This window comes from Crinia signifera, chromosome 3 (assembly GCF_055691185.1).
Source record: "Crinia signifera chromosome 3, ASM5569118v1, whole genome shotgun sequence".
NCBI classification, from domain to species: domain Eukaryota; kingdom Metazoa; phylum Chordata; class Amphibia; order Anura; family Myobatrachidae; genus Crinia; species Crinia signifera.
The window spans coordinates 213,277,706-213,289,969 of record NC_139219.1 but is presented as its reverse complement, the minus strand read 5'-3'; the positions used below and the strand labels follow the sequence as shown (position 1 = coordinate 213,289,969).

At 41.1% G+C, this 12,264-nt stretch overlaps 1 protein-coding gene across 10 annotated transcripts in view; it reads left to right on the top strand.

The window, feature by feature from the left end:
* DLGAP2 (DLG associated protein 2) overlaps nucleotides 1–12,264 on the top strand; it is a 911,233-nt gene that overhangs the window by 871,953 nt on the left and 27,016 nt on the right. For all 10 annotated transcript variants that reach the window (XM_083177372.1, XM_083177368.1, XM_083177369.1 and 7 more), the window contains one exon: nucleotides 8,268–8,359. In XM_083177372.1, coding sequence (XP_083033498.1) covers nucleotides 8,268–8,359 — 92 coding nt within the window. The remainder of the gene's footprint in view (nucleotides 1–8,267; nucleotides 8,360–12,264) is intronic.

Sequence of the window (12,264 nt, the reverse complement as noted above, 5' to 3'; positions counted from 1 at the left end):
AGCAGACGAAATATGCAAAAATGTATTCACTACCTCCAAAGGATTCAAAACACTTTTGTGCATCATAGAGCTGATTTCAGCCCCCGAAAGGTGCAAATTCAGTTGCCAATGCTGGCATTAAAACTAGAGATGAGCGGGTACGGTTTTACTCAGATTTACTCGGTTCCTATAACCAAATTACTGCAATTTGGGATTTTTCTGATCATGTGTTTTGGATAGCAATAGTTACATAGTAGTTAAGGCTGAATAAGGTCTTGCGTCAATCGAGTTCAACCTTGGTTAGCGACTATGTTCTATTAGTTTCATCCCTTGTTATACGTAGTGTATTCTGATATCTTTAAAGACAGATTATAATGATTATTGTTTTTAACTAATAGATGTTTGTCCAACCTTATTTTAAAGGTATTTATTGTGTCTGCCGACACAACCTCACCAGGAAGAGCGTTCCATACTGCCCTGACCGTAAAAAAATCTTTCCTTCTAAGGGAACAAAATCTTCTTTCCTTTAATCTAAACTCATGCCCACATGTACTAGAGTGCTTCCTTACAGAGGGCACCTGACAGTTCCTTATATTGGTCCCTGATGTATTTGTGCATGTTAAGCATGTCCCCCTTAAACGTCTCTTCTCTAGTTTAAACAATCCCAATGTGTTCAATCTGTCTTCGAATCTTAAATTCTCCATTCCCTTTATTAGCTTTGTTGCTTTTCTTTGGACTTTTTCCAGTTCTATGATGTCCTTTTTATAGTGCGGGGCCCAGAATTGTACTCCATATTCTAGATGAAGTCTAACCAATGGTTTGTACAGTGGCATAATTTCATTTGAGTCCCTAGTCTCCAAGTTCAAAGGAGAATCACACCCTTCGATAAAGTGGGAATGACCCTTTAAACTTGCGCAAAGTGCATGACTATTTTCCTACTGTTAAATTCAACATATGTTTTTATGTTATGTTGTAATTTTATAGCATATCTGTATTATTCATGCAGCATAAGAGGATAGGTATGAAATGATACACATTTGTTCTTACAGCGAGTCACACTTGAAGCTGTGTGCCTTTGTTGATAAGCTTGCTCAGCTTCAATTCAATAAACACATTATACAGAACTGTCACATCTGTGGTTCAAAAATGTACACGCAGCTATTAAGAGACATAATTACACACCCCAGAGAATAGCTTCATCAGTCTGCTACATGGTCCTTTCACATTATCAGCGGTGAGTGAATTGCAATTACGATCACACCGAGGACACGGCGTGTCATGGAATTCAGACGCAGTTTTGTCGGAGTCTATAAATTCGCAGTTGCGATCTTACTGGCTACTGGAGTGCTCTCTGCATCGCAGGAGATCAGCGCTACATAGGCTCTGACTTGTTCCAATTTGAACATTGGTACCGATGTATTAGCAATTATATGCTGCCAGGCATAAATGATGTGACCGCAGTGGTAGTCCCTATACTTTGTTTTGCTTCTGCCAATATTAGCATATAATCGCAACTGCATACGTTAAAAGTTAGCAATGGCAGCAGCAAGAACACCCGCACTTGATTTAGGCTCATAGAGGTCACAAGTACACATACAGTATATGCTGAATGTAATAGTTGTCACTTTCAGCACCTGAACAAACATACCATAGCTGATCTGACTCCATCCTCAAACTTCATTAAGAATTAAAATTCAGATCTTTCTCCTTCAGTGAAGAACATAGCAGAAATATTAGCTCCACACCCATCATTCCATAACTGCATGCAGCAATTTGAACTCGTTATCCATTGTGAGGGGGTTTAAGAGCCCCCCCCCCCCCCCCAAAAAAAAAAAACCCACAAAAAACAAATGTACATTCTTTACTGCTCCAATTCTCCATGTTGGGGCATATACCACATAATTTAACACAGAGAAAAAACCTCAGTTGAAACCTAAAACTATTTGTTCTTTTTTTGGTGGAGTTGCCCCGTAACAATGCAAAACATCGGTCCCCATGCAAACGTATGTTCCTTGCAAACAGACCAGAATAACTCCCATAGTAACTGCATGTGGATAGAGTGAGATGCAATTCAGATAAATGCCCATATTATAGCAACCTAATATAAATAGTAATGCAAGAGGGCAGTGGTTTACATTTTTTTTTAAATCACAGCTCCATAAGAATTTATTTCACAGCACCCCTATGCCAAATGTTTCTTATAGAGAAATTCAGAAACCAAATTAAGTAACAGGAGCCAATTCTGTTTGCCCACAGCATTGGTTTTGCCTATTACATGGACCATAAATAATTTGAATTGATCCTAGACCACATCCCAGAGTACCCTTGTAAGTGCCCCAAGGTGCCATGAGTTTGGGAACCCCTACAGTAGAGTACTCTGACATTACAAACAAAAGAGGTTCCATGTTTAATCCCATTTACATGCAAGAAAAACATTAGCAAAACACATGAAATGAATGCCAGAACTAATGTGTTTTCTAAGGGGGGAAAACACAATTGGAGTGTTTTGTTTGGCAAAGCATAACATTCTATCAGTAGTTCTCGGTCTGAACAGTGCTCGAGAACACTATTTCGTGCACCAGGGAACAAATCAATATCCATTATAAAGTGAAAAAGATAAAATAGCATTTTTTTAAAAAGAGAATGCATTCGTTGAATCCATTGCCCTAAGCTAGACATCAATTCATTTTGTGCTAGTGGTGAATTTTTAATGTTGTCACTAGTTCTCAATGTAAAAAAAGACAATTCTAAAGTACATATAAATCCTGTTTTGTTCATTTGTTGTTTAGATTTTTCTCTTAATTAATAGTATTGTTCTAAATCAGCAGTTCTCAAACTGTGGGTCCTGACCCCAAAGTGGGTCCCGACCTTCTCAGTATGGATTTGCGACTCCATGTTGCTGACCATCAGGCTGATCACTTTTCTAACCTCAGTCAGTGATTCAAGGAGTCAAAAATTGTAAAAGTGAAAAATCTTTTGAATTGTCTGCTAGTTTAAACCTCTCCCATCATTTTGTGCCTCCACAATGCTGCCATGTGTGGTCTCACCAATGCTTTTTAAAGAGACACTATCACATTGGCATCCCTTAAATCCATACCCCTTTTAATGCATGTGGTTTGCTTTTGCTGCTGCACTTGAGCAGTGTGTACTATTACCCAATTTTTCATCTATGACCTTCAAGTCCTTCTCTACAGCAGAATTCCCTATAACAACTCCATTTAGCCTATAAGTAGCTTGTTCATTTTTGTTCCCATAATGAATAACTTTACATTTTTTAATGTTAAACTGCATTTTCCACCTTTCCGCCCACCTTTCTAGTTGATTTATGTCACTTTGTAGTGTTTCCACATCGTCTCCTAAGTTAATTTCCTTACTCAATTTTGTGTCATCCGCAAAATATTGCAATTTTACTCACTACAGATCGAGCCGGGCTCCCTCTTGCTGGCGAATCTCCAGAACGTCACCGCTGGTGATCCGCCAGCAGCCCGGATCTCATCTGACTGAGACGCGCGTGCGTCTCACGCGCACATGCGTCTCAGTGCGTCTCACGCGCATGCGTGGCTTCAGGGAGACGGACAGGGTTAGGGGGGGTGCGGGGAGGCGGTAGGGACCCCGGGTGACTGCCGGCAAGCCGGCGGGGACCCGGGGGAAGCCGTCAGAAGGGGACGCGTGCACATCTCGTGCGCGCGCGTCATCTCTCGCAAATACAGATGGCGGGTGGCGGGGGATGGCGTCGCCATCGCCATCCCCTGCAAAGAAGAGCCCGGCTCCATCTGTATGTCACTTTCAAATGATTAATGAATATATTAAACAAGGTGGGTCCCAATATTGAACCTTGCGGGACTCCACTTTAGACCTTACCCCAGCTGGAATGTATTCCATTTACCACCACTCTCTGGGGGTTATTCTATTTGGTACGGTGAAAGGTACGTACGGCCCGTCACACCGTACGTTTCCCATACGCTCACGGTGAGCGTAAGTCCGCCCACAGAACAGCCGCACACGGACGGTCACAGACACTGACAATGGGGAGTGGCGTACACTTGAGCGTACGCCACCGTGTACGGAAGGATCTCCCTCTTAGCCACCGATACCTGGCATACATCAGAGCGAATTAAGGGATGAACTAGCTACCCCCCTACATTATATCTTTAGCAAGTCTCTATCGTCAGGTATAGTACCAAAAGATTGGAGAATAGCAGAGGTAGTGCCAATATTCAAAAAAGGAAGATCCCGCTAATTACAGACCCGTTAGTTTAACATCAATTGTGGGTAAACTATTTGAAGGATTTTTAAGGGGTGGTATCCAGGAATATTTAGACCATCACCGTCTACTCAGTACTAACCAACATGGGTTCGTGAAAAATCATTCATGCCAAACTAATCTACTAGGGTTCTATGAAGAGGTTAGCAAAAACCTCGATAATGGAAATGCTGTAGATGTGATTTTCCTAGATTTCGCTAAATCATTTGATACTGTCCCACACAAGAGATTGATTAATAAAATGGAGAACCTAGGATTGGGTGAAAATATCTGCAGATGGGTAGGGAATTGGCTATGTAATAGAGAACAAAGAGTGGTTGTGAATAGTGCCGTATCAGATACAATACCGGTACTAAGTGGAGTGCCCCAGGGTTCGGTTTTGGGGCCCATTCTGTTTAACATTTTTATTAAAAATATTGGGATAGGGTTACTCAGCAATGTATCCATCTTTGCGGACAATACAAAACTTAGCAAAGTCATCAAATCATCAGAAGATGTCACCATGCTTCAAAATTATCTTGCAATTCTAGATGAGTGGGCAAAAAAATGGAAGATGAGGTTCAATGTAGATAAATGTAAGGTTATGCACCTTGGGAAACACAGTGTGCAAGTTACAACCTTAGCGGAGAGGAACTGGGTAATTCCATATTTGAAAAGGATCTAGAAGTCCAAATAGACAGCAAACTGGGATGTAGTGCCCATTGTAATGTAGCTACAAAAAATGCCAACAAAATTCTGGCATGTATTAAGAGGGGAATGGAAACTAGGGACTCAAGGGTATATATGCCACTGTATAAAGCATTGGTGAGACCTCACCTTGAGTACGGAGTGCAGTTCTGGGCCCCACACTATAAAAAGGACATCATAGAATTAGAAAAAAATCCAAAGGCGAGCAACAAAGCTTATTAGGGGAATGGAGAATATAAGCTACGGGGAGAGACTAAGCAATTTGGGACTATTTACATTGGAAAAGAGACGTTTAAAGGGGGACATGCTCAACATGTACAAGTATATCAAGGGCCAGTATAAGGAATTGTCACACACCCTCTTTTCTACTAGAAAGGAATCTAGGACACGAGGGCACGAGTATAGATTAGAAGAAAAAAGATTTCATTCAGCTAGTAGAAAGAATTTCTTTACGGCCAGAACAGTCAAACTCTGGAACTCTCTTCCCAGAGAGGTGGTAACGGCTGGCTCATTAAATGCATTCAAGGCAAAGTTGGACAAACATTTACTGGATAAAAACATCCATGGGTACAAATAAGAAATATAATCTGTCTGTAAAATATCAGAACCTACCAAATCAGCAATGGATATCTATAACAGGTTGAACTAGATGGACGCAAGTCTTTTTTCAGCCTTACCTACTATGTAACTATGTACGCCACAGTGCACGGACGGATCTCGTCCGTTTTCCCACCTACACCTTCCAAATATCTGAGCTTACGCCACATGCAAACATGTTCTAATATTGTTCAAAATAAGACTTTAGAGTGTGATAGGCAGATGTTGGGATCCTTTGTTAGAGATATGTGATTACAATAATGTGCTTGGTGGCATCTTACATACAGAGTGTATTGGCGAGGACAGAGAAAGTGTGTCTTTGGTTGGTGCACCAAAAGAGAATTTAATAATAAAACATAACTTTTATTGGTTTCATTAAAATAGTTGCGAAGATATAAAAAAACACGAAAAACACATAGGACAACATTGAGTGATTTAAAAAGGAAATAATATATCCTCACCTAGTGGGACCCCACTTCACACTGTCCCTGAATAATTTTATAATTTTATAAAGCACGGTGGTTGAAATTTAAGAGTGGAAAAGTTATGTCTGGTATTGACAGTTTTACAGTGTGTATGCTCATCCAGGATGTAACATTATCAGATACAATGTATATATTCCTGGGGCTCACTATGCAGTAGCGATAAGCGCCTGAACACGGGTGTGATACCGTTTCAGCGCTACCGCTGGCTGGCTGGATCCGCTAGTACCACAGCCTGTGTGCTGACCGCAGAGCTGTGTCTGAGGTGTGCTGCTGTGCACTACCTCGGCCCTTGCGTGTCAGATCGGACAGGAGTGTACACGGCTCTTGCGCTAGAGTCCGTGTCACTGTACTACAGGGAACCGTGTGCTACGGATACCCTGTGTCACCACCGGCCTAAACAGATCAAAATACAATCATATGGGGGGAAGGGAAGTGGGGTTTAACACACTAGGTGTGCAGTCAAGCGTATGCTTTCGCAAAAGCTTCTTCAGGCTGAAGATGCATAAGCCCAGTGTTAACCCCGACTACCCCTATACTAATATTGATCCGGTACAGAGAGGCAAGCCATGGGATTACTTTGAACTAAGGTCTATGGAGGTGCTTGTCGTGGAATGAGATCCTCAACTAATGCAGGCTAGCTCTGCCACAACAACGTAATACAGGATCTACACACTATACATTTGATCGGATACATCTGTACCCAAGTATAAACTATGTGTACACAAACATACTGACATCGCAAAATTGTATTGAAGGTTTAGTTCTGGCGGACATATCTCTAAAATGAGATTAATACATTAGAGACTGTGCAAATAATGGCAACTAAATTGATGTATATCACAAAACTTACCCGGAAGACTAAAACATCTTAATACGGTAGATGTAGTTTGGAGCATAGATGGGTAAGGGGGAACATGATAGAAACTTTTAAATATATCAAGGGTTTCAACACAATACAGGAGGGAAACATTCTACAAATGGAGGGGAGAATAAGAACATGCTGAAAATGGATGTAGGTAGGTTCTGTGGATATGTACTTCATATTATTGCTCTAATAATGCTTTCGGACACTTCTCTGCAAACGTATTGTGCAGTCCTTTTGTGAACCAGGGGGCATACATAGGTGTGTATGTGTTAAGAGTCTCCTCAAATTTCATTTGAATATTGAAAGGATCCATGTTGCTATTTGTCTGGAGCATGTGTGAATAAAACACCCATACTGTACAACATACCCTACTTTAAAACACTATAGTGGAAACTGTGATTAAGGACAAGCTGTTGATTGGCAGAGAAATGTGTCCGAAAGCTTTCTAGATAGATTCTTATGCCCTAGCACTAGGTGGTAATTGAGTCTTGGAATACTTTTACCACTCTGAGCTTATGTAGACTTTCCATGCATACAAGGCCTCATCCACATTAATGCAGTTAACTGGCAAGGTAGCAAATAACACATCTTACACCTACTCCTAGTGAGAGGTTATCATTACCCACAATTTCCATCATACAAACGCCTGTTGAGTTACAGTCTGTGACGCCCAGCATGTCACCTGACAATGTACAGGGAAGTCTGTTGGAGACTCTATTCTATTAAATGACTAACAATGCTGGCTTTACTAACAGTTATTGCCATTGACTCTTTTGATCACAATTAATGGGTTACACTGATGTCATCTATGCCTATTGAATCCGGATTACTTGACATCAACAGTTCTACTTATCCTTGATGCACTGTGACTCTGTGTCCTGAAATATAGTTATAGTTCCATTATTGTCTAATACTGTTCCTAGATGTTTTATTAATCAATTTATTTAGATCTATATACACATCTGTTTAATTTCAAGTAGTTTTATATATCGTTGTAATATTTTGTGTGTACATTAATCTAAATATTATTGGTGAATTAGTGTTTTGTCCCTTGTGTTTATGGGGATCAGCTCCTATTTTTCATAAGCAACCACTCAGTTTACACATTTAGGGTAAAATGTAATAGGGTGTGAGAATCGAAAAATTATTTCTAATATTTTTTGAAAGCGGCAATCAATGACATGGCAAAATCTACCATTTTCCCCCCATGTAAACGATTGCCGCTTTAAAAAAAATTGGGAAAACTCTCCCAAAATGTCGCACTTTTTGATTCTCACCCCTATGACATTTGGCCCTTAGAATCTAGAGAGGGTCTTGGAATAACATTATTTTTTATTAAATAAAATATTGTTTTATTGATATTCTATAAACATTTTGTTCTTTTGTTCAGATCTAGGTAAGATCCGGAGCGCAGTTGGAAGCGCGCAATTACTTATGTCTCAGAAGTTTCAGCAATTCTATTGGCTTTGTCAGCAAAATCTGGTAAGTAATCTGTAAAAAAATGGATGATACTGATAGTGTTCTTGTTTTTTCCTATGAATAATCCTTCTGTCCTTTTAGAATTTTTTAGTTTTTAAAAGGTTATTCTTAGAGAACTAGTTAAAAAAAAGAATCTTGTTTTCAGGTAGGTTAATTCATTAAATATCATTCATGACCCAGAATAATTTTTTTTTGAACAGTTGGTTTAGTTGATAAAACTACCTAAAATACAATAACATTTACGCTAAATTGTTATCCATTTCACATGGTCTGAATCCTTCCAGTCTGTTCACTTATCATTGTAATATGATTGAAGAACAGCTGTGCACAAAATCATTATAGGAAACAATTGATGATCATTAAAATGTTTGGGTGGAAATCAGGGGATATTTATTGGAATGCAAAGGGGTTATTTATGCATTCTGTTACTTCGTTGGAGCACTATTATTTAAATGAATAAAAAATAAGTAATACATTTAACTAGTCACATTTTATGTATTGTTATCATTAGATTTGTCTAATAGTAAAAGTATTAAATGACTGTATAATGATATTCTTGTTGTATTCTTCTTCTAAGAGTGACTAAACCTGCTTACTTTCACATGGGAGCAGTGGCATAATGATAGCCCTGCAGACCCCGAAGTAGCTGGGAGGCACTGAGTAAGTGTGGGTGCCACAGGGTCTGCGGGGGCTATCTCTGGGTTGCACCACTGCCATCTGCCAGGACCTGCCTTACCCCATCGCTTGCCACCTGTGGCCAGCACCCACAGATCTACTTGTCTGCAGTCCCGGCACTGCTCCTGGCTCCTAATGAAAAATGGCCCTCACAAAATGTGGGTGTGGTATGGCGGTCCAACAATCAGGATACCAGCGGTCAGTATACCGACATTGAAATCTCGACTGCCAGTGTTCCGACGGCTTGGTGGCATGCTTCGCTCACCACAGGTTCTATTCTCCCTCTATGGGGGTTGTAGGAAGAAAAGCCCCTGTCTTCCGGCACTCACAAAATGTCCAACCCTTACAGCAGACAGTTTTTGAGGATGCTAGAGGAGACGGCGGTGGCCTTCTCTAGCATCCTTAAAAATGGTCCGCTGTTAGGTGCAGCCATTTTGTGAGGGTCATTTTTCATTAGCAGGAGCCAGGAGGAGCGACAGGACCGCAGACAAGTAGATGTGCGGGTCCCGGCCACAGATGCGGAGAGGTAAGGCCGCTAACATTTTACAGCGGGCGGCAATTTTTTTTTAAATATGCCACTGCATTGGACTTGAGTCAGAGGGGGGTAGGTAATGAAGCCATGATCACAGCCTCTCTCTTAACAGTATTTGCAGAAATGTGCAAGTAATAATTTCAGCCTTCCCTATGTGCCAGAAAAGTTATGAAAGCACTAGTATTTAGGTGTTCTTTATTTAAAATACAAAGGGCCAGATGTATCAAGTTTAAAAAAGTGATAAAGTGGAGAGTAATAAACAGCTAGACAATCAGCTCCTACCTGTCATTTTTCAAACCCAGCATAGGCGCCAATTCCGTGGGTGCTCAAGGGTCCAAGCACCCATGGAAATTTATGAGCACCAATGGGCCTGTAATTCCTGACCACCGCATTTGCTTGCTAGTTTGCGGCCTGTCAAACCTGCACTACCGGACCCGCCACCCAGGAGACAGTATGCCGGGAGAAGTATACCCGGAGTAATACACGGATGCAGAACGGCTCTTTAGCTCACCGTGACCCGCGGCTGGTGCATGCGCACTCGCACATACAATGCGCTGCTCTGCACCATTACAGCTGACAGAATCTGCCCAATGGTCCTGAGCTTACAGCGTCTGCCCAATGGTCCATTAATTTCCCAGAACCTTACCACATGCTTCTGACAGCAAGAGATGTCGGGCTCCAGGCTCCAAGTTAATAGAGATTATATGCAGTGATTCATTCTAGCATATGTTTTGGCCGCAGCAGATAAAGGCCAATATGTTGTCCTTTTAAGGGATTTAGAGGGTATACTGTATGCATTTATTGTCATTTTAACTTAATCTTAGATGTACTTTTTACTATGATAGGAATGCCTACAACTTCAAACCTAATGAATTTGATGTTTGTGTTCAGGCTATCTAATGATGGACAATGCCTTGTACAGTATACAATTCTAAAACAGCAGTTGAATGAAATGCAGCATATTGCTGATTTCCTAGGCCTTCACTGGCAGATAGACTAATAGAAGTTAATTGTATTCTTTTTAACTGTATGAATGTAAGCTTTCTAGAGTTTTCTGTACTCCCACACTGTTTTGTCTGGCTTGTGAAGAAATAAATATATCTCTTATATTTCTCTTGTAACTCGCATTGTTGCTACTCTCCTCATACTAGCCATTATGGTGTGTGGCATTATGTGTAATAGACATTACAGTGTGTGGCATAATATGTACCAGGCATTACGATGTGTTGCATAATATGTACTGGGCATTATGGTGTGTAGCAGAATGTGTACCGGGCATTACAGTGTGTGGCATAATGTGTAATGAGTATTATGGTGTGTGGCATTCTGTGAAATGGGCATAGAGGTGTGTGGCATGTGTAAGAGGCATTAAGATGCGTGGCATGACTTGTAACGGGCATTATGGTGTGTGGAATGATATGTAATTGACCACATCCCCTCCTAAAAGACACGCTCCTATTTACAATGCCACACCTTCTTTCAACAGGCTTGAGCACCCACCAGCCAAAACATAAATCAGCACCTCTGAAACCAAGCCTGTAACATGCCAGTTAGGAGCTTATTGGCTGGCTATTTAGCACTTTCCATGTCATCACTTTTTGAAGCTTGATACATCTGACCCACAACCACATTATACCTTAAAAACGGCATATAACCCTTTTACACTGCATGAATAACCCGGGTCCGGGTTTTAAAAAGGATTTTACCCAGGTCGAACCCAGACTGCTGGGCAACGTAAGCGGTAACCCAGGTTAAGCAACACTATAGGGAGGAGGCAGTGTCAGCTCCAAGTGCTGCCTCCTCCCCTGCCCCCATGATACACCACTACTCTACCTCGCCCCTGCATTATGTCAGCAACCTGGCTTATCGCCCGGTCGCTGAGGGGAGCTTCACCTCACAATTACCGGGTCGCTCCCGGGACGGTTCCTTGGCCAATCTCAGGTGCGACCCGGCATTGAAAGGTAATGTGAAAGGGGGACTACAAACATATTACTAGACACGATAAGAAAAAAATGTGTATATATCATGACCAAGATTAAAATAAATATACTTTTGCTATACTGAATGACTGAATGATATGATGAATAGCAACTCAGAGGACTCAGTTACAGGGCTGTTTAATCCATTCAGTTTAATCCATCATTAAACATCACGGCAGTGAGTATGAACGATAATATATGTTGTCATTGTTTACACTCAAAGGGTCTGATTCAGACAGAGTTGCACTTTGGCTAAATTTCACAATCCCTAAGGAAAATTAGACTTGGCAAACAACAGCAACATAAAGTAACAGAGGAAATGATCTAATATATGTAGGCATACGGACTAGGCTATATTTCACCAGAGAGACACCAGGTGAAACAGCTGCTTACCTATACATATGGCAGTCCTGGTACTGGTTTGTATTTCATCTCCTATTATCAGGAGAGAGAGGTTTTATTATTGTATTTTTATATGGTATGTCTACCATAGTATCTCTCTTCCAACTCATTCCTTCTACAGAGTAGATACATGTATTAATGGACAACTATCACATCACAAGGAAGATGACACATAAAACAGGGTTGCCTACCCTGGTCCCGAAAATCGGTTCCCCCTCCCGGATGCCCGGAAAGGTGTGCAACCCTCACGGTTTCTGGGGGACCCCTGCCCCCCCTGATCGTAGGGATTCATGGCTTTCTCAACCCTTGAGTGCACTGTT